General features: G+C 50.4%; 1 protein-coding gene across 2 annotated transcripts in view; it reads right to left on the reverse strand.

The window, feature by feature from the left end:
- Cda (cytidine deaminase) overlaps positions 1–19,651 on the reverse strand; it is a 27,631-nt gene continuing 7,980 nt past the window's right edge. The window contains exons 1-4 of one of the 2 annotated variants that reach the window (XM_087550115.1): positions 19,033–19,558; positions 14,410–14,521; positions 6,290–6,347; positions 101–583 (exon numbers count right to left, since the gene is read on the reverse strand). In XM_087550115.1, coding sequence (XP_087406241.1) covers positions 467–583; positions 6,290–6,347; positions 14,410–14,521; positions 19,033–19,063 — 318 coding nt within the window. In that variant the 5' untranslated portion in view covers positions 19,064–19,558 and the 3' untranslated portion in view covers positions 101–466. 2 annotated transcript variants of the gene reach the window in all.

Here is a 19,651-nt window from a genome sequence, read left to right on the forward strand (position 1 = left end):
GGAAGCATCCACATCCTCCAGAAGGAAGCAGCTAATTCTGCCCCGTGAGACGAACCGCCCCTGAGAGCTGTACACACGGACTAAGAACAAAAACACGTTCTTCGTCATCAGGACATGCTGTGGTGTTTATAATCTGAAGACTCACACGACGGAGCCATGGAAGGCAGACCAAGCCTGGAATGCCAGGGCCTTCGGGAGAAGAAGGAATGGGGTGTTCTGAGATCCCAGGAGGGTGAGGGCTTTGGCCCAGGTAAGTGGCACCTTCCATCATCACTCTAGGGGAAGCTGTGGAGTGTGAAACAAGGTCTCCCTTGCCTAGCCATTTGGGACCCATGTGGTAAGTGTCCCCAGGGCCCAGGCAGAGACAGCATCGTCACGGTGTCTTCATTATGAAGTCTTCCAAGAGCTGTTCCTTAGGTAGGGCACCTGGACTCGCACATTCAGCGGACATTCTCTTCTCTAACCTTCAGTGAATCTTCTGCAAGTCTTCAGGCCCAAACGAGGCCGGGAGCAGCTCCTGGACCGTCCTCACTACGAATGTGCCATCGGGCTTGGTCATGTACACAGCCCAGTTGGTGCCAAACTGGAAAAGAGAGCAAAGTTGTGTGAGGGAGGCAGTGGGACTGAGCGGGGACGGGGAGGAAGCACAGGTTTGAATCTGACTACTATTTTCTTTGTGCCTCAGTTTTCCTTACCTGTCAAATGGGAGTAGCAATAATTGTACCTGACTCACAGTGCCTGAGAGAGGGCTCAGTGGAAAAGCACTGGCCAACAGCACCGTGCATGGCCTATCACCAATGGGCTACCAGCATTCTCTTGGAGGATGCCCCCGGGAGCTTTGTAAAAACAATACCTTCTCTCCATTTTCATGCTGTGTAGTATACACATGTGTGTATGCATGTGTCGGGGCACATATGAGCAAACATGCATGGGGAAGCCCAAGTGTTGGGTCTCCCACTTTATTTGCTGAGGCAGCGACTTAACCATCAAATCCAGAGCTCCGCCATTTGGCTAGTCCAGCCAGCCAGTCTGCTCTGGGGATCCCATCTCTGCCTTCCACGGCTGGAGTTGCAGGTATCTGCCTAGACTGTCTGACATACGTGGGTTTCTAGGGATCCAAACTCTGGTCCTCAAGGATTAAACATGTAAGAGTTTAAGCACGGAACCATCTTCCTAGCACCTTTTGAAATATCTGTTCCTTGGGCTGGAGAGATGGCTCAGTGGTTAAGAGCACTCAGTGCTCTCACAGAAGAGGGGAGTTTCGTTTCCGACCCCTACACCGGGAGGAAGCTCATGATTTCCTGTAACTCTGGCTCCAAGATGATCTGATGCTCTGGCCTTCGTGAGTCTGAAACGCACATCCAGCACAGACATGATTAAAAATTAAATCTTTTCAAAAAGTCTATGCCCCAGAGCTTCTGCAATGAGAAATGACAACCAACACCTGCTGTCCCCTACCGGTCTTTCAGGACACACAACATGCTATGTTAGCATTATAGCATCATCTCCCCCTGGAGGTGGTGGCTGTCATTACACTTCTTTCAATATTGAAGAAACTGAGATTTGGTATCTATCAATCAGCTGTGGTGGTTTGAAAGCGATGGAATTCTTGGTTCCCGGTGTGTAAGCCTGTTTGGGGAGGCTTGGAGAGTATGGACTTGCTGGAGGAAGGGCTGCTGGAAGCGGGCTCCAGGGTTTCAAAATCTATGGTTTCCAGCACACACTCTGTTCGCTGCTCACTGTTCCAGGTGTGAGCTTCCAGGTGTGAGCTTCCAGATGTGAGCTTCCAGGTGTGAGCTTCCAGGTGTGAGCTTCCAGATGTGAACTTCCAGAGGTGAGCTTCCAGGTGTGAGCTTCCAGGTGTGAGCTTCCAGGTGTGAGCTTCCAGGTGTGAACTTCCAGAGGTGAGCTTCCAGGTGTGAGCTTCCAGATGCGATCTTCCAGAGGTGAGCTTCCAGGTGTGAGCTTCCAGGTGTGAGCTTCCAGATGTGAGCTTCCAGGTGTGAGCTTCCAGATGTGAACTGCCATAGGTGAGCTTCCAAATGTGAGCTTCCAGAGGTGAGCTTCCAGAGGTGAGCTTCCAGGTGTGAGCTTCCAGATGTGAGCTTCCAGGTGTGAGCTTCCAGATGCGAACTGCCATAGGTGAGCTTCCAGAGGTGAGCTTCCAGGTGTGAGCTTCCAGGTGTGAGCTTCCAGGTGTGAGCTTCCAGATGTGAACTTCCAGAGGTGAGCTTCCAGGTGTGAGCTTCCAGATGCGATCTTCCAGAGGTGAGCTTCCAGGTGTGAGCTTCCAGGTGTGAGCTTCCAGGTGTGAGCTTCCAGATGTGAGCTTCCAGGTGTGAGCTTCCAGATGTGAACTGCCATAGGTGAGCTTCCAAATGTGAGCTTCCAGAGGTGAGCTTCCAGAGGTGAGCTTCCAGGTGTGAGCTTCCAGGTGTGAGCTTCCAGGTGTGAGCTTCCAGGTGTGAGCTTCCAGGTGTGAGCTTCCAGATGTGAACTTCCAGAGGTGAGCTTCCAGGTGTGAGCTTCCAGGTGTGAGCTTCCAGGTGTGAGCTTCCAGATGTGAACTTCCAGAGGTGAGCTTCCAGGTGTGAGCTTCCAGATGCGATCTTCCAGAGGTGAGCTTCCAGGTGTGAGCTTCCAGGTGTGAGCTTCCAGGTGTGAGCTTCCAGATGTGAGCTTCCAGGTGTGAGCTTCCAGATGTGAGCTTCCAGGTGTGAGCTTCCAGATGTGAGCTTCCAGGTGTGAGCTTCCAGATGTGAACTGCCATAGGTGAGCTTCCAAATGTGAGCTTCCAGAGGTGAGCTTCCAGAGGTGAGCTTCCAGGTGTGAGCTTCCAGGTGTGAGCTTCCAGGTGTGAGCTTCCAGGTGTGAGCTTCCAGATGTGAGCTTCCAGGTGTGAGCTTCCAGATGTGAGCTTCCAGGTGTGAGCTTCCAGATGCGAACTGCCATAGGTGAGCTTCCAAAGGTGAGCTTCCAGAGGTGAGCTTCCAGGTGTGAGCTTCCAGAGGTGAGCTTCCAGAGGTGAGCTTCCAGGTGTGAGCTTCCAGGGTGGGCTTCCAGCTCCAGCCAGCACGTCTCTCGTCTGCTGTCCCTGCGTTATGGACTCCAACCCTCTGAACCATTAGCTCCAAATAAACTTCAATTGCTTTGGTCTTGGTGTCTCATCACAGCAGTAGTAAAGTAACTAACACATCAGCAGAGATGAGCATGTCTCCAGAACTTTCTCCTACATTCTCTCTGGGTCCTCTGGGGTTCGCTGTCTTCATCTACACTGTGTTTTAGTGATAGGAGCTCCTATCCACCAGCGGGGTGGGTAGGTGGGGAGTTAAGTCAGTGATAGAGATGGAGTTGAGAGACCCAGCGTCTTCCCGGCAGGGATGGTGAGACCCTTGCACCTAGTAGGTGCCCATTTCACAGAGGCATTGTGACTGACGCGTGGGCTGCCAGCCGAGCCTGGTCCGTGAGCTGTTACCAGATGCTATCCATCTTTGGGATTTTTCAGAATTAAGGTTTCAAGGAAAATTTTGTGTTCGCTAAGCTGTGCCCAAGGGTGAGGGTGCGAGCTTGGCGTAGGCAGATTTAGATGCCAGGTCCCTGGTTCCCAGGCCTCATCACTCACTGCTCACATTTGGCTTTATGCTTCCTTCCCCGCACCAGCTTTGTTTTTTTATTTGTTCTCTCTCACCAGCGTCTGGGGAAAAAATGTCCATACGCAGGCGGATCAAGTTGGAGCCCTGGGAGCCAGAGACTTGGTACTCGCTGGTGGTTTCCTTAGGCGCTGTCACCATGCTGGCAGGTTGGTGCCCCACCCCCACCCTCACACCCGGTGTGGAGGTAAAATTCGCTGTGTGGATTAAGTGCCTCTGGGGTGGCTTTTCTATCTTGATTTGGGAGATGGGCTCTGTGAACTGCTCAGCAGTCAACAGACAAACAAGCCAAGCCGCCCCGTCTGGCAACACCAGTTCCAAAGCAAGAATGCTCACAGATCAGGTATCATGAAGCAGCCTTGAGGCAAAGCCTCCCACCCCACCCCCAGACTCTCTCGCACACTTGGGGCCAGGGTACGGATACAGAACACACAGGCGATGAGAGGGACAGGGAGTTTGGAGTCAGCCTTGTATGCCACTGACACCCAGTCCTCATGGGCTGCTCAGTCTCCTTTGGCGCTCATGGAGATAGGAGTGGTGGCAGCTGCTTCTCATTCTGAGAATTCTGCCAGATTCTGAGCATTCTCCTAGCAAGCTGCAGCTCAAGGGCCGTGCTTGGGGACGTGATTGGCTTTCATTTTGGGACACACGATAGAGGCCATGAGCTTCTTTGGCATCCTCCTCCCGACATCCCCCAGTGTGCGGCGTTGTTAACATCAAAAGCTCCCACTGGGCTGGGTGTGGTGGCAAGCAGGTAGATCTCTAAGTTCAAGGCCAGCCAGGTCTACACAGTGAGTTCCACGATAGCCAGGCCTATATAGAGAAACCCTGTCTGGAAAAACAAAAACAAAAACAAACAGAAACCCCACTCCTGCAAAACAAAAACTAAACTAAAAAACAAAAACCGTCCACTGGGCCTGAATGAGAACCCATGGTCAGGGCTGGCATGCAGCTCAGTGTAGAGCCTGGCACACCCCAGGCCCTGGAGTCCATTCATGCCAGCACAGCACAACGAGCCAGCCAGCAAGCCCACCGTCCCAATCCAACCTGTTGTTTTCACAGTTAACAAAATCAAACCTCCCATTCGTACACTTTATAAAGTCCGCCAGGGCCAGCAAGATGTCTCAGTAGGGAACGGTGCTCGCTGCCAAGCCCGGTCATTTGAGTTGGATCCCTGAAGCCAACACGGTAGGAGATAACGGACTCAAAAAAGTTGTACTCTGACCTCCACACTTGCACTGTGGTGTGTGTGTGTGCACGTGCACACACGTGCACAATTAAAGATAATAAATAAGTAATAATATTTGCTTCATATCTTTCTTGGCTTCCCCTTTATTCTCCCTCTCCCTGTCCCTCTCCTTCTCCTCTCTCCCTCTCCTTCTCCCTCTCATTTTTCTTTCTTTTTTTTTTTTTTTTTTTTTTCTTTTTTTGGAGCTGGGGACCGAACCCAGGGCCTTGTGCTTGCTAGGCAAGCGCTCTACCACTGAGCTAAATCCCCAACCCAATCATTTTTTTTTTTTTTTTGGTTCTTTTTTTCGGAGCTGGGGACCGAACCCAGGGCCTTGCGCTTCCTAGGTAAGCGCTCTACCACTGAGCTAAATCCCCAGCCCCTCCCTCTCATTTTTCAATTTTGTTGTTTTTGTTTGTTTTGAGACAGGATCTCCCTGCACAGCCTCAGCTGTCCTGGAACTTGCTACAGAGCCCAGGCTGGCTTCTCCAGACTTACAGGAAACCCCCCACCAACTCCTGAGTTCTGTGATTACAGGGGTAAGCTACCGTGCTACCGTGCTACCGTGCCACCGTTCCTGGCTTTCCTCGACTTTCTGAAAACAGTAGTAAAATACTGGTTACGTAAGACTTGTCATTTTCATCATTTTTGGGTGCTTAACTCAGTTCCCTTTATTCTGGAATGAACATGCTCTCGGTTCTCTGGCTGGTATGGCCACGTGACCGAGCCCCAGCCTCTGCCTGTGATCCTATATCGCACTGCTCCTCTGTCTACTGCCCTTTGACTTTCCATTGTTCATACAGTGAACATCAAGGTCAGTGTGGAGCTCGCTGGGCCTTCTATATAGAGCACTCTGTCTTGTTGCCTTTTGTGATTTATGGTTCTACTAGAATGTCACCTTCAAAGAGAGCCACCTGGAGCAGGAGCTGGCAAAGCTTTTGCTGAAAAGGGCCAAATAGGAAGTATTTTGGGTTTCCCAGGCCGTGTGGTCTTCCTGTCGCTGGCAGGAGTGGTTGCTGATAATCCAGCAGGGACGGGGAATAGCCCTTCCCCCATCAGACTTATGTACACTCAAGAGACACACTGGGATTGGCCTGGGGGCTGGAGTCTATCGTTCTCAGCCCCCTGCTGCACCTCTGTCCCCTGAATTCTCTTCCTGGATTTTCTCACAGCTGCTTGAAGCTCAGTGAGGGCAAGCCTCGCTGGTCCCCAGAGCTGGCTCCGTACCTGGCATTGAGAACAGACAGTAACCATGTAGGTCGAAAGAGGGACTCACGTGAACCCGGGAAGATCCTAGGAGTCAACCAGCAGAGTATAGAGCTCAGACAGTAACTGTCCCCATTGGCAGTCAGTCTGCTGTGGCCCCTAAGAGACCTCAGGGATGCTTTCCAGGAAGGAACCAGGCTCTCACCTCTCTCATGACTTGTCGGCAGGCTCCGCAGGGAGAGATGAACTCTTCTTGCAAGTCACTGGGGAAACAAAGAGTCAAATGAGAGCAGTCTGCCTGCCACAGGGCTCTTGGCCGATGGCTGAAATCCACGCACTGAGTCCCTGTCCTGTTGCAAATCAGGTCACATTTCCATCAGACAGTTCCGGGTTCCCAGAATCATTGTGTCCTGGAGGCTGGGAAAGCGACATGGCTTGGCGGCTGGCCACACTTCCGAAATCAAAGCCACAGTGGTAACGCTACCTCATCAGTGCGCTCATAAATGTTTAAGGGGCACTTAGCTGTCTGTCCTCCACGCTCCAGGAGACAGGGGTGAAGGAGAGCTTGTCTCTGGCCTTCACAGGATGGCTGGGCCCAGGAGGCATGACACAGAAGCCACAAGAATTCACTGCAAAGGAGCAATAAGCCGGCCACTGGAGTGAGACAATGTCTCACACAGAAGGTGGCATCAGCTGGGCCCTAGAACAACAATAGAGTCATGCACCTCCACTTAGGGAAAAACTACTGGCCAGGCATTGAACAAGTAGGGAATCAGGATAGCCATTTTATTGGTGAGGTCTTAGGTTTGGTGAGATAAATAAAAGACGGGCTGTCCTGAAGTCTTGGGGGGGGTGTTTTGTGTTTTAGACAAATAAATATAGGGGAAGGTGGAGAGATGGCATCATGGTTAAGAACACTTTCTGCTCTTCCAGGAGAACTGAGCTCCCATACAGTGGCTTGCAGACATCGGCAACTCTGGCTCTAGATGAGCTGAAGCCTTCTGCCCTCCTTGGACACACACACACACACACACATACACACACACACATACACACACACACACACACACATACACACACACACACACACACACATACACACACACCCCATATATAAAAATGTTGGTAAAAAGGAAGAAAGGAAGGGGGATGGAAGAAAAAGGAAGGCGAGTCTGGAAGTCTCTGGGCATGGACGAATGCCATGTACATACATCAGAGAGAAGGATGGGCACCTGGCTTCTGCCAGAAACAGAGCAAGGAAGACCTCACTTTCAGCCAGGTCACTCTCAAGAGTTCAGGCACCTTTGGGCAGTTGTCTGGTTCAGCCAAGGGACAAAGAGAACCCAGATTTGGCTGTAGGAGCCTTGGTTAGCTGTTGCCATAATCCCTACCCTTCTGGGCCCACAGCTTGGGGACTGCTCTAAGAGGGCATGGGGTTTTGGCCGACTTCCTCTATTGCTTACCGTGTGGCTCTGAGTCACCTTAAGACAGCCCGGGTTGTTCCTTTGTCTGTCACACGTGCTTCACTGTCATCTACTTGACAGGGTTTAAACAAAATGACATAGCACGTCCCAAGGATGTATAGGCGTTATTTTTGAGGCAAAGTCCATGTAGCCCAAGCTGGCCTCTCCAACTTGCCACGTAGCCGAGGATAACCTTGACCTCATGAACCTCCGGCTTCCATCTCCCGAGTCCCTGTATTACAGGCCTGCACCGCCATGTTTTATGCAGTGGTGGGGGTGGATCCCAGAGCTTCACGAATGCTCAGTAGGCATTCTCTCAACTGAGCTAAATCCCGGCCCCAGGGATTTTTATAAGCCTCAGAGTGCTATATTTTTATTGCCTGGGCTAATTCCCACACATCTTCTGTGTGCGACCCTCTGCCATATGTTAGTACTTGGCCCCACACTGTTTTACTACATACGGTGTGCTCTATGCTGGTTATAATTAATATTGCTATGTGCTGACAGCAGCTGTTAGGCTGTGTACCGTGTGCCTAGCACGCTGAGCTCCTGCAAAGCATTCTGCAGACGCTGGATCATTTCAGAGGACTAATGTTGATTGAGTACTTACTACATGCCTGGCACTAGGAACTACTACGGGTGCTGGGGGGTACTACAAGGAACAAGACACACAAATTCACCATGGTCAGGTCTTTGTAGACTAAAGAGAGGAAGGGGCCAACTAACCAGCCAGCAGTGGACCAAGTAGAGGATGTTAATGATTGGACAGAGCGGCCAGGAGCTATTTTTTTAGATTCCATGATAACTGACTTATATCCGAAGATCCAATCAAAGAATGTTTCTGTTTTACTCCCTCCCCACCCCCTTCAAGACAGGGTTTCTCTGTGCAGCCTTGGTTTTCCTGGATCTCACTCTGTAGACCAGGCTGGCCTCAAACTCACAGAGATCCACCTGCCTCTGCCTCCTGAGTGCTGGGATTAAAGGTATGGGCCACCATTGCCTGGCAAATCAAAAACTGGTTTTTTGCTCCAGGAAAAAGTGGGGTGTTCCTGAGAAGACTTCCTGCTTCAGGAGAAACCCTACGGGAACATGAGGGAATGGGGGCCCCTCTGCAGAACACTCTGGGAGCCAAGTAAACCCTGGAGTTTCTGGGTGACTGGCGTTACAAGCTTAGAACATCATATGTTCCGTTCCTTTCTACCAGTGTTGGTCCAGGGCCTGCTCTAAGACAGGCAGGCATGGAAAGGGAGCAACAGAGACCTCCCAGAGTGCTGCTGCCCTCAGGGTCTCCACCACCTGACAGAGGGACATCGCAGCAGGGAAATGCTCTAATAAAAGCAGTCTGGGCAGGACTGCTGAAGTGTCACCAAGGGAACTCAGCCTCCTTTCCACAGCCGGTGAGACCCTATGTGATCTACCTGTCCCTGTCATTTCCCGTCTTGGATAAGATGGCCTGAGTCAGGAGTCACCAGGGGACCAATGCCACATCTTAGCAGGAAGCTGAATTCAGCCTCAGTTCCCACCACCCAATGTTCTAAACTGGGCTAAGTAGCTCACTTACGCTGCACTGCAGTACCACGTGCTAGGCTCTTCAAAGGAGGAGCTAGACAACCAGCTGTGGAACCCGTGTGCAGGCTCTTACTACATGATAGAGATCACGAAAGAAGCAACTTACTCAGGGTCACGGAGCCAATCAGGGGGCAGAACCAGGATTTGAACTCAGAACCCACGAACTCTGCCTTTGCTTTTCTTGTGTCTGGCAGAAGTAAGAATGATCACTCCACAAACCGTGGTTCTCCTTGGTGACAGACACACTGTGTGCTAGAGAGTTCACAGAAGACAATCCATGTGGCCGGCCAACAGCCTGATCCTGCTCCTCTCAAGAATTCCCCAGCTTAAAAAGCCAGGCTGAGGGGTTGGGGATTTAGCTCAGTGGTAGAGCGCTTGCCTAGCAAGCGCAAGGCCCTGGGTTCGGTCCCCAGCTCCGGAAAAAAAAAAAAAAAAAAAAGCCAGGCTGAGGGCTGGGGGTGTCGCTGGACGACGCATAGAGCGACTGTGGTGCACAGAGGCCAGGGGTTGGAGCCACGGCACCACCCAAAGTGCACGGTGTAATGGCGCAGATCTGCAGTCTCGGTACTCAAGAGGTGAAGGCAGGAAGATCAGAGTTTCAGGGACACAGCCTTGGTTACAAAGTAAGTTCTAGGCCAGCCAGGCTTACATGAGACCTAGTCTTAAAAATAATAAAATAGCTAGGTTTAGAGACTTCTAAGCACCTTAGGTGGACAGTAGGGCAGGCCCCGGTGACCCTGGAGCTGGGACTCTCACCTGTCCCTTAACATACATGGCTAGAGTGAGCTGGCTGCATCTAGACACGTCTCCCATGTTTTCCTGATTCTCCTTCCCGGGCTACCTTTTTCCCCCTGGAGATCAAGGGTTTGTGCAGACCTCGGCCACACACTGAAGTCATGCTTAGCTTGGTGAGCTAAAAACCTACTGAGTCCGAGGACCGAGGCTAGGAGTCCAGTGGGGCCCCTGAGCCTCACCTGGCTCTGCCAACAGCAGCTCCACCCTTTGTGACCCCAGAGAGGGGACTCGACTGCAAGCCTTGGTGTGTGCCAATAAGAGCTGGCGGCATTCCTCCTCTAAATCCAAGCTCTCTGATTAATAAATCACGAGACTGGGGTTGGGGATTTAGCTCAGTGGCAGAGCGCTTGCCTAGGAAGCGCAAGGCCCTGGGTTCGGTCCCCAGCTCCAAAAAAAAAGAACCAAAAAAATAAATAAATAAACAAATAAATCACGAGACTGCATTGCTGGCTGGGGGATTCGGTTATGGGCTAAAAATCCAGAGTAGACCAGTTGGGTGCTGGAAACTGCATGTGTTTGCGGAGGTCTGATGATCGTTGCAAGACCCAACTGGTCGAGTTTAGAGGCAGGCGATCGGAAAGAGAGAGAGCCCTTCAAATGCTAATGGAGCCAGCAGGCTACAGCACCTATCTGCTGGCTTTGACCTTCTTTCCCCCAGAACATCCTTACTTTCTTGGACCAGCCTTGAAACTGAGTTATTTCTCCCCATTTCTTCGTAAGAGCATCATACATCCTGCTCTGGGCTCTTTTGCATAGCCTCGTTTATTCTTTGAAAACCTAAAGGAACCAGGATAGCCCTTGGCTCCTGAGAAAGCCTCGAACCGAAGCCTTGCTTCCTAAGGGCACACCTGGCTCCGGTCACTCCAACATGACCCTCGGGTCCTCGGGACCCCCTGGAGGCCAGTCTGGGGCAAAACATGGGGTCTTGGAAAAGCCACGATGTCCCTTCCTGTTGCGCTGACTATGTCAGGCTTTCTGTAAGCCTCTGCCTCTTTACCAGGTTTCAAACCCATTCACAGGAAGAGAGGATCCTCTAGAGTCTGTGTCCCACACTGCCAAATACCAATGCTCAGTTAGCCGGCTCTGCTGGCTGGGTTCCACTGTGTTCTGTGTCAATTTCCTAACCAGTAATTTGCCAAGATTACTTCTCTCTTAGCCAATACGAAAGGGGTACCCACATGCAACTCACCACAAAAGCATGACATTGCTGGGGTCTAAACCAGTAAGAGTCCATTCACACAGGCTTTGGTCTGGAAGCTACACAAGTCCAGAGCCAGCAAGACCCCACCACACTCCCATTGACAGAAGCCCATGGGAGCTAGAGCAACCACATCTGAGGTACCAGAGAGCACTGACTGGAGAGCTAGTTCAGCCAGATCCTAGCTGGAGTTGGGTTAGCTTGAACTGTAGTGTTTACACGATTGTCACCAGGTCACTGCGCCAAGCTTGCCTTTGAACCCCGGCTTTGGCCCCTTTATCTGGATTTTAGCTTCTGAAATTAGCAAAGCTCAACAGCTGGTTCTGGGCCCACTTGAGAAGAGCAGGCAGCAGTATCTGCCTCCTGCCACAGCGTGGCACAGTGGACTGTGCCCTGGATTATGACTCTGAGACCAGGGTTTCACCCCAGATTTATTTACGACTAACTTCCAGGAGAGCTCCTTAGCGTCACAGGCCTCAGGGGGTTTTGTTTCGCTTTGGTTTTGTCTATAAAAATGGGTGGTGACAAGGGAGTCCATACCAAATGACTCTCAGGTCCCCTGGCTATGAGTTTCTGTGTGACATCTTTTTTTGTACCTCCTGGGGTTTGGGTCATACTTGGTGTTGTTGAGATGGAGACATACCTGCTGTGTCAGTCACCCTGGGTTTACCTGCTCTGCCTGCTAACCCTGAGGGTGGAGTCTGAGGCAGACTAGAATGACAGGGGCAATTAGAGGGCCCTGAAAAGGGGTGGGAGGTGCTCACTCAGGAGACTGGGTGAGACCTTTCAGCAGCTGAGAATGAAGGCCACCAAAAACTAGCCGGTGTGGTGCAGACCTTTAACTCTAAGGGAGGCAGAGGCAGGTGGATGGCCGTGAGTTCGAGGCCAGCCTGGTCTACATAGTGAGTTTCATAGCTGTGTGAATTACCAGGGATACAGAGTGAGACCTTGTCTCAAAAACAAAACAAAACAAAAGACAACAGAAAAAAGAAAGGGAGGGAGAAAGGAAGGAAAGAAGGAAGGAAAGAAGGAAGGAAAGAAGGAAGGAAGGAAGGAAGGAAGGAAGGAAGGAAGGAAGGAGAGAAAAAGAAACCAGCTGAACTACAAGATCTCAAAGCTTCCAAAACCCTCATACAGTCACCACTGGGATAACAAAGTGTTTATTTCCTTTGAGAAGCCCACACCCAAGCTTTTGGGTGTGTCTCATTCTTCTCCGGTGCGTCTCTCTGTTAACCTTTGTGCTTAACGTCTACTAAAATGCCTTTTAAGGGACTAGGAGACACGGCTCAGTGGTTAAGAACAATTGTTGCCCTAGCTAGAGGACCCAGGTTTGATTCCCAGCACCCACAGGCTGGGTCACAGCTGTCCGTAACTCCAGTCCCAGGAGAACCAATATCGTCTTCTGGCCTCGGGCACCACGTATGCCTCTGGTGCACAGACATATATGACAAACATGCAAAAACACTTATTCACATTCTATACACATAAAATAAATCTAAGAAGTATTTTGAATGTCTTTTAATAAATTCTAATTCCAGGGTTGGGGATTTAGCTCAGTGGTAGAGCACTTGCCTAGCAAGCGCAAGGCCCTGGGTTCGGTCCCCAGCTCCGAAAAAAAAAAAAGAAAAAAGAAAAAAGAAAAAAGAAAAAAAAATAGGGGTTGGGGATTTAGCTCAGTGGTAGAGCGCTTGCCTAGGAAGCGCAAGGCCCTGGGTTCGGGTCCCAGCTCCGAAAAAAAAGAACAAAAAAAAAATAAAAAAAAAATAAATTCTAATTCTGTTTCATGGAGGTTTGTCTTAAAAGCTTTTCCTCAGCAAAACCAAGAATCTGGCTTTACCTACATGGCAGTTCCTAAAAGATTCCAGACTCTTCCGGGACCCGGTGGAATTCTCAGCTGTCTCCAGTTTCACTACCACTGAGCAAATCCATTAATCATTTTAATTATTGTTATTTTTCCTTATGTGTGAGGGTTGGCGTGGGGGTGGGGAATGTGTATGTGCTTTTGTGTGTGTGCATACACTCGTGTGCATGTGCTCGTGTGTGCATGTGTTTGTATGCATGCATCCATGTGTGCATGGGCTCATGTGTGCATGTGCTTATATGCATGCATCCATGTGTGCATGGGCTCATGTGTGCATGGGCTCATGTGTTCATGTGCTCATGTGCTCATGTGTGCATGTGCTCATGTGTGCATGTGCTTGTATGCATGCATCCATGTGTGCATGGGCTCATGTGTGCATGTGCTCACGTGCTCATGTATGCATGCAGGTGTGTACGCACACATGTATAAAGGCCAGAAGTCCATTTCAGGCATTTTTTTTACTGGATATTTTATGTATTTACATTTCAAATGTCATCCCCTTTCCCAGTTCCTCCGTCTCCCATCCCCCCTCCCAATTCCAGGCATCTCCCAGTCACTCTGCCTTATATCTATTTTCAATCCTTTTATGCATATGAGTATTTTGCCTACATGCATGTCTGTGTACCATGTGCATGTCTGATACCTGCAGAGACCAAAAGAGGGTGTTGGATCCTGTGGAACTGGAGTTACAGATGGTTGTAAGCTACCACGTCAGTGCTGGGACTCGAACCTCAGGTTCTCAGCAAGAGCAGCCAGGGATCTTAACTGCTGAGCCATCTCCCCAGCCCATACCTTATGTTTTTTAAAAGTGTTCTCTCACTGAACCTGGAGTATACTCTTTGAACTAGACTGACTGGGCAGCCAGCTTGGGGATCTGTCTCTCAACACTGTCGCAGTGACGGAGTCATAGGGACAAACCACCATGATTGTCTTCTGCCTAGTTTGTTCAGGGTCAGAACTCAAGTCCTCAATCGCACGCGTCAAGTGCTCTGCCCACTGAGCAACACTGCTTCGGCTCCCCTTGCCCTTGCTCTTTCTGAGAAACGGTCTCACTATTTCTGATCCTCCTCCCTCTATCTTCTGAGTGCTGGGATTATAGGAGTGTGGAACGATGTCCTCTTTTATGCGAAGCTGGGGATCGAACCCAGTATCTTTGCATGCTAGGCAAGCACCCTATAAACTGAGCCACGCCCCCAGGCTCAGACTATAATTTCTTATTTATCCCCTTATCTCTGGCTCTGTGTCTCCCAAGAAGACCATGTACAATAGTCATGCGTCTGATGAATGAATGAATGAATGAGGTGTGTGTGTGTGTGTGCATGCGTGTGTGTATTTGTGTGTGCGTTTGTGTGTGTGTTTATGTGTGTGTGCATGCGTGCATGCCTGTGACGTTAGCTGGAGGAATGATGAACTCTGCTATAACTGCCCTTCCCACTCACCTGGCAATGGCAATAGCCCTGAAATCCTTGTAGCCTTCAGAGATGGCCTTCTGGATGGCGGTCCGCTCGGCACACACACCAAGTGGGTAGCAGGCGTTTTCTACATTGCACCCTGAGGGGAGAGAAGAGACCATCGGTGTGGATAGCAGAACCATTCCCTGATGAGGATGTTTTAAGAGCTTCCCTGTGCCTCTCTTATATATCTTGACATGTGATAGTCATTTGGGAAAGGTGTGTGTGTGTGTGTGTGTGTGTGTGTGTGTGTGTGTGTGTGTGTGAGAGAGAGAGAGAGAGAGAGAGAGAGAGAGAGAGAGAGAGAGTGAGTTTCTTGTCTGTGGGGGCATTTTCTTGATTGATGACTGCTGACGGGAAGATGCAGATTGCTTGCCCAGTGCCTCAGAGGGAGAAGACAGACAGAAGCAGCCTCAGATCTGGATCTAAGAAATGGCATCAATGGGGAGGAGCCCTCGGTGTGGTCCAAATGCTTTTGTCTTTTACATTTTATTTATTTGTGTTTGATGTGTATGGACGTTTTGTCTACGAGGATGTACGAACAACTGTGTGTCTGTGCTTGGTGCCCACAGAGGTCAGAAGAGGGTGCTGGATCCCCTGGAGCTGGAGTGATAGAGGGTCGTGAATCACCACGTGGGTGCTGGGAACTGAACCAGAGTCCTCTATGAGAGCAGCCAATGCTCTTCACCTCTGAGCCATCCCTCCAGGCCCCCAACACTCTTAGCATATGTGTCACCAATGATGATATGACCAAGGAAGAGGTTCCTAGATCGCTAAGCTGGAGACCCCAGCAGATAACAGACAAGAGATATGCCAGGAGAGGAAACCTCTCCCTTTATGTCTTGGGGTTCATGAGCTGCCATGGTTGGTGACTAGGTGTTCCCGTTTTAGGTAGTGGGAGACTCTGTCATTACCATCAACAACCCCACACTGTGTGCCGTGGGGATGGATGGGAAGTGGGGGTGGGAAATTAGTCAGTCCACAGACCACCGGATCAGCAGAGCTACAACTGGACTAGAGGAGACACGAGCCATGGGGCAGTGGGACTCTGCCCTCAAGGACTTCCCTCAGCCAGGCGGTAGGCGGATGCTTTATGTATGGAAAGAGGAGTGTGTACAGGTCCTTATGGGGACCTGGTGACAGAGGCTGCTAATTGTTCCCCACTTGAGTTTAGCAAGACAGAGCTATCCATCTAGAAGCCTCCCTTGGAACATCTTGTAGTGCTACCGTTTTGCTGGCTTGGGTCTATGCCTGTGAGATGTGTGTATACCCGCGTGCATTTGGGGAGGCCAAGGGAGGATAGGGAATGCTTGCTGGGCCCCTCTCTGCTTTATCCCCTTGGGAGGGTGAAGCTAGGGCTAGACTGACAGCCGGCAGGCTCTAATGATCCCCTTGTCTCCCTAATAGCACCAGGACTACAGACAAATGTGAGGCATCCAGCTTTCTACATGAGTGGGTGCTTGGGATTTGAACTCAGGGCTTGTGCTTGTACAGCTGAGCCATCTCCCTAGCCCAGCTATGCAGTTTAAGCCAAAGAGTGTGAATGGTGCAATACGTGCAATAAACAACATACGGTCAGAGTTCTGGAAGCTTGCTGCTTGCCCTCCACTTCCTCTTTGCCTTCCTGAGGTCTAAGACTTGATTTTTTTTTTTTTTTTTTTGTTTCATTGAGACAGGTCTCATGAGGTAGCCCTAGCTAGCCTGGACCTTGCTATGTAGCCCAGGCTGGTCTCAGACTCAGAGATCTACCCAGACTGGCCTGGGACTCACAGAGATCCACCCACCGTTGCTTCCTGAGTGCTGGGATTAAAGGCATGTTCCACCATGTCCAGCAGAGGGCTGAGACTCGAATGGGACATTGCGCCAGTTTGAACCTGTGCTTGAGGGCGTCACTCTGGGGATAGTGGGACACCTGGACAGAGTTTTTATCTCCAGCCTCGTGGAACAGAGCAGGGCAGCTCACAGGCCTGGACTACAGCCTGACCCCTGGTGTGCCAGAGAAGAGAAAGTAGGCAGCCATTTTCCTGAAGTTACCGAGTCATCTGTCAAGTCAGCTCAGTTCTTGTCTGTCACACTTCCCATGTACGAGTCTGAGCGTTCATCAGGATTCTGTGGTATATTTTTCCCTCAAGTGCCTATTGGATCTGGAAACTATAAGTCACTGAACGCACAGCTCTTGCCAGAGCCCACGTCCTCTTGGATGCTCCCGTTCCTTCACGATCTGCATTCGCACACTGGGAGTGAGTATGTTTATTGTGTTGCTCACAGCTTTTGAGAACACACGAATCCCTGGTCCAGAACTGATGGCTGCCACTAGACCTCCAGCAGGAGGCCATAGCTGTAAGTCGGCTGGGAGGAAGGCCAGCATGTTTCCCGCCGAGGCTAGGGCTGGCCCTGGGCGGTTAGATGGTGACAGGTTCCTACATCAGGGAGGAAGGGCTGGTGTATACAGTGGGAAACACTGTAGAGTGCAGTGGGCACCGACTGCTTTGACATTAGTGTCTCTTCCCTTTCATTTTGCTACTGCATCTGTGCACGTTGTATATGTGCATGCATGCATGCATGTATGTATGTATGTATGTATGCATGCATGCATGCATGTATGTATGTATGTATGTATGCATGCATGCATGCATGTATGTATATCCATGAGCCAGAGCTGGCTCTTAGCTAGGTTCCTGATCCTATGCTGAAATGACTTACTTGAAGCACCTCTATGGCTGGTAAGATGTCTCAGCCACTAAAAGCACTTGTCCTACAGTGCTTTTAGTGTCATACAGGCCTGATGACTGTACTCCCTGGATTTCCTGGTGGAAGGGAGAACAGACTCCGTAAGCTGTTCTCTGACCCCAACCTCCACACACCCTCTGACACACTCTCTGTGGCATGCTTACACATACACACACACACACACACACACACACATACACACACAAACACTCAGAGAGAGAGAGAGAGAGAGAGAGAGAGAGAGAGAGAGGCATGAATGTACATGCCTGCATGCACACTCATACACAAACAATAAAACAATCTGTCTTTTAGAAAAGAAATACTTCTCTAGCCTACATGCCTCTCCAGCCTTCACTGACCTTCTGCACCCCACCACTCCCTGACCTGTCCCTGACTCAGGTCTGATGCTTTCCTGCTACACGTGAGTCACACCAAGCTTGAGTTCCAAGGGTTGAGGGGCAAGCTTCTCACAGGAAAGTGACAGAAAAGATCTCTCTCTCTCTTTCCAATCTGAGGTCTGTTGTAGGCCAGGCTAGCCTCAAATCAGATACATAGCTGAGGGTGACCTAGAACCTTACCCCTCTGCCTCTGCTCCTGTAGTGGGGTTTCCTCCCAGACTGAAACATTCCAGTACTCCTGGGAAGCTCCTTAAGACATCAAGCAAACAACTCAGAATAGCTTCAGGAAGTCCCTGAAACTGATCAGATTCATGTTAATTGGCTTCATTTTGAGTTCTAACAACAGATTCACGTATTCATAGTGCATTCATAGCTGGAGAGATGGCGCAGCGGTTAAGAGCGTGCACCGCTCTTGCGAGGAATCCGGTCCCAGGAGCTCACAAACACCTGTAGCTCCAGTTCCCGGGAATCCAATGCCATTCATTAGACACCTCCCCCTTCACCCACTCCCTCACAAAAAAAGTAAGGAGCAAAGACTGCTGGGAGTCACTCTCAGACAAATGGAACTACCTGGAAGAGGTTTAGACCAACTGAGGCACCTGGAAAGGACTCTCCCCAGCCTGTTGAGCTGCCTGCAGACTGTGCCCTGTGCTCCAGGTTCCCAGTTTGTGAGCTGTCACTCATCCCGGGTTGGACCTTGGCGATGCAGCTGTCTGAGTCATTTCTCTAAGTAACCCCTCCCTCATATTCCTGTAGGGAAGTCCAAAAAATGCATCGGTTCACTAAGTTGGACTTCAGTGGTGTCTGTACTTGGGTCGGTTATAGGCTCTCTATCTGGGGTGAGTAGATGTGTGTAGTGCTGGGGTTCAAACCCGGGGCTTGGTATATGCTAGGCAAAAAAGACCCTACCCATCAAGCTCCAACTCCAGCCTCCTGAACGCTTGATTCATTTTTATAAGTTTTCTTTTCTTTTTTTTTTTTCTTTTTCTTTTTTTCGGAGCTGGGGACCGAACCCAGGGCCTTGCGTTTGCTAGGCAAGCGCTCTACCACTGAGCTAAATCCCCAACCCCTTTTATAAGTTTTCTTAATGTTTAAAAAAGGTATGTGTATGTATGTGGGTATGTGCGTGTGTGTGCTGGTGCCCTTGGGTGTGTGTGTGTGTGCACATGTTTGGTGAAAGGCATCGGATTCCCGGGAGCGAGAGCTACAGGTGTTTGTGAGCTCCTGGGACCAGATTCCTCGCAAGAGCGGTGCACGCTCTTAACTGCCGCACCATCTCTCCAGCTTATGAACGCACTATGAATACGTGAATCTGTTGCTAGAGCCCAAAATGAAGCCAATTAACATCTTTATCCTAATGTGCTGTCCTTAGGTACCAGATTCTTGGCTCCCCCTGCTCAACCATGTCAGAAACCTTCCCTGACACCCTCCCAAATCTCCATCTTCCACCTCTCGCTCTCTCTGCCGGTTTGTGCAACTTTACCTTTCTCCCCGCCGCTCTGTGGCCGAAGCATACCTTTCTGTTATTTAACTCGAATGAGAATTTTGCAAGGACAAACTTGGTTGTGTTGTGGTCGTGGTAGAGTGACCGGCGGGGTCCAGCACAGCAAGCTCTTGGCTATATACATTGCCTGAATGTGTACACTCCTCCCTGCTTCCCTTGTCGAAGCCCTAACCAGTGTTGCCATGGAGTACAGAGGAGAGGCCTCTTGGGATGGGAGAATGGAAGGTAGCCCCTCATGGCTCCCTTAGAAGACACCAACGAGTTCTCTCTCCCGCTGTGACAGGACATCAAGAGGAGGTGGCCAAGACTGGACGTGTTCAGCTTGGACTCCTGAGCTTCCAGACTTGTCTGATTATCAGTGTGTGTTTACACACATACACATACATATAACATATAACATGCATATATCGGAGGTGAAACTGTTGGTATCCCACAGCCTCAGCGACTGGGCATGCGCCCAGCCCACCAGGCCCCCTCAGAGCACCTTGCTTTCCCACGTCAGTGAATTCTTTCTTGAGCCAGGCAACATGGATACCATGGGTACCATTATGACTCCCTCTTACAAGAGGGAGGAGCCCAGGGAGCCAGGGATGTACAT

This window comes from Rattus norvegicus, chromosome 5 (genome assembly GCF_021556685.1).
Source record: "Rattus norvegicus strain SHRSP/BbbUtx chromosome 5, alternate assembly SHRSP_T2T, whole genome shotgun sequence".
Taxonomy (NCBI): Eukaryota; Metazoa; Chordata; class Mammalia; order Rodentia; family Muridae; genus Rattus; species Rattus norvegicus.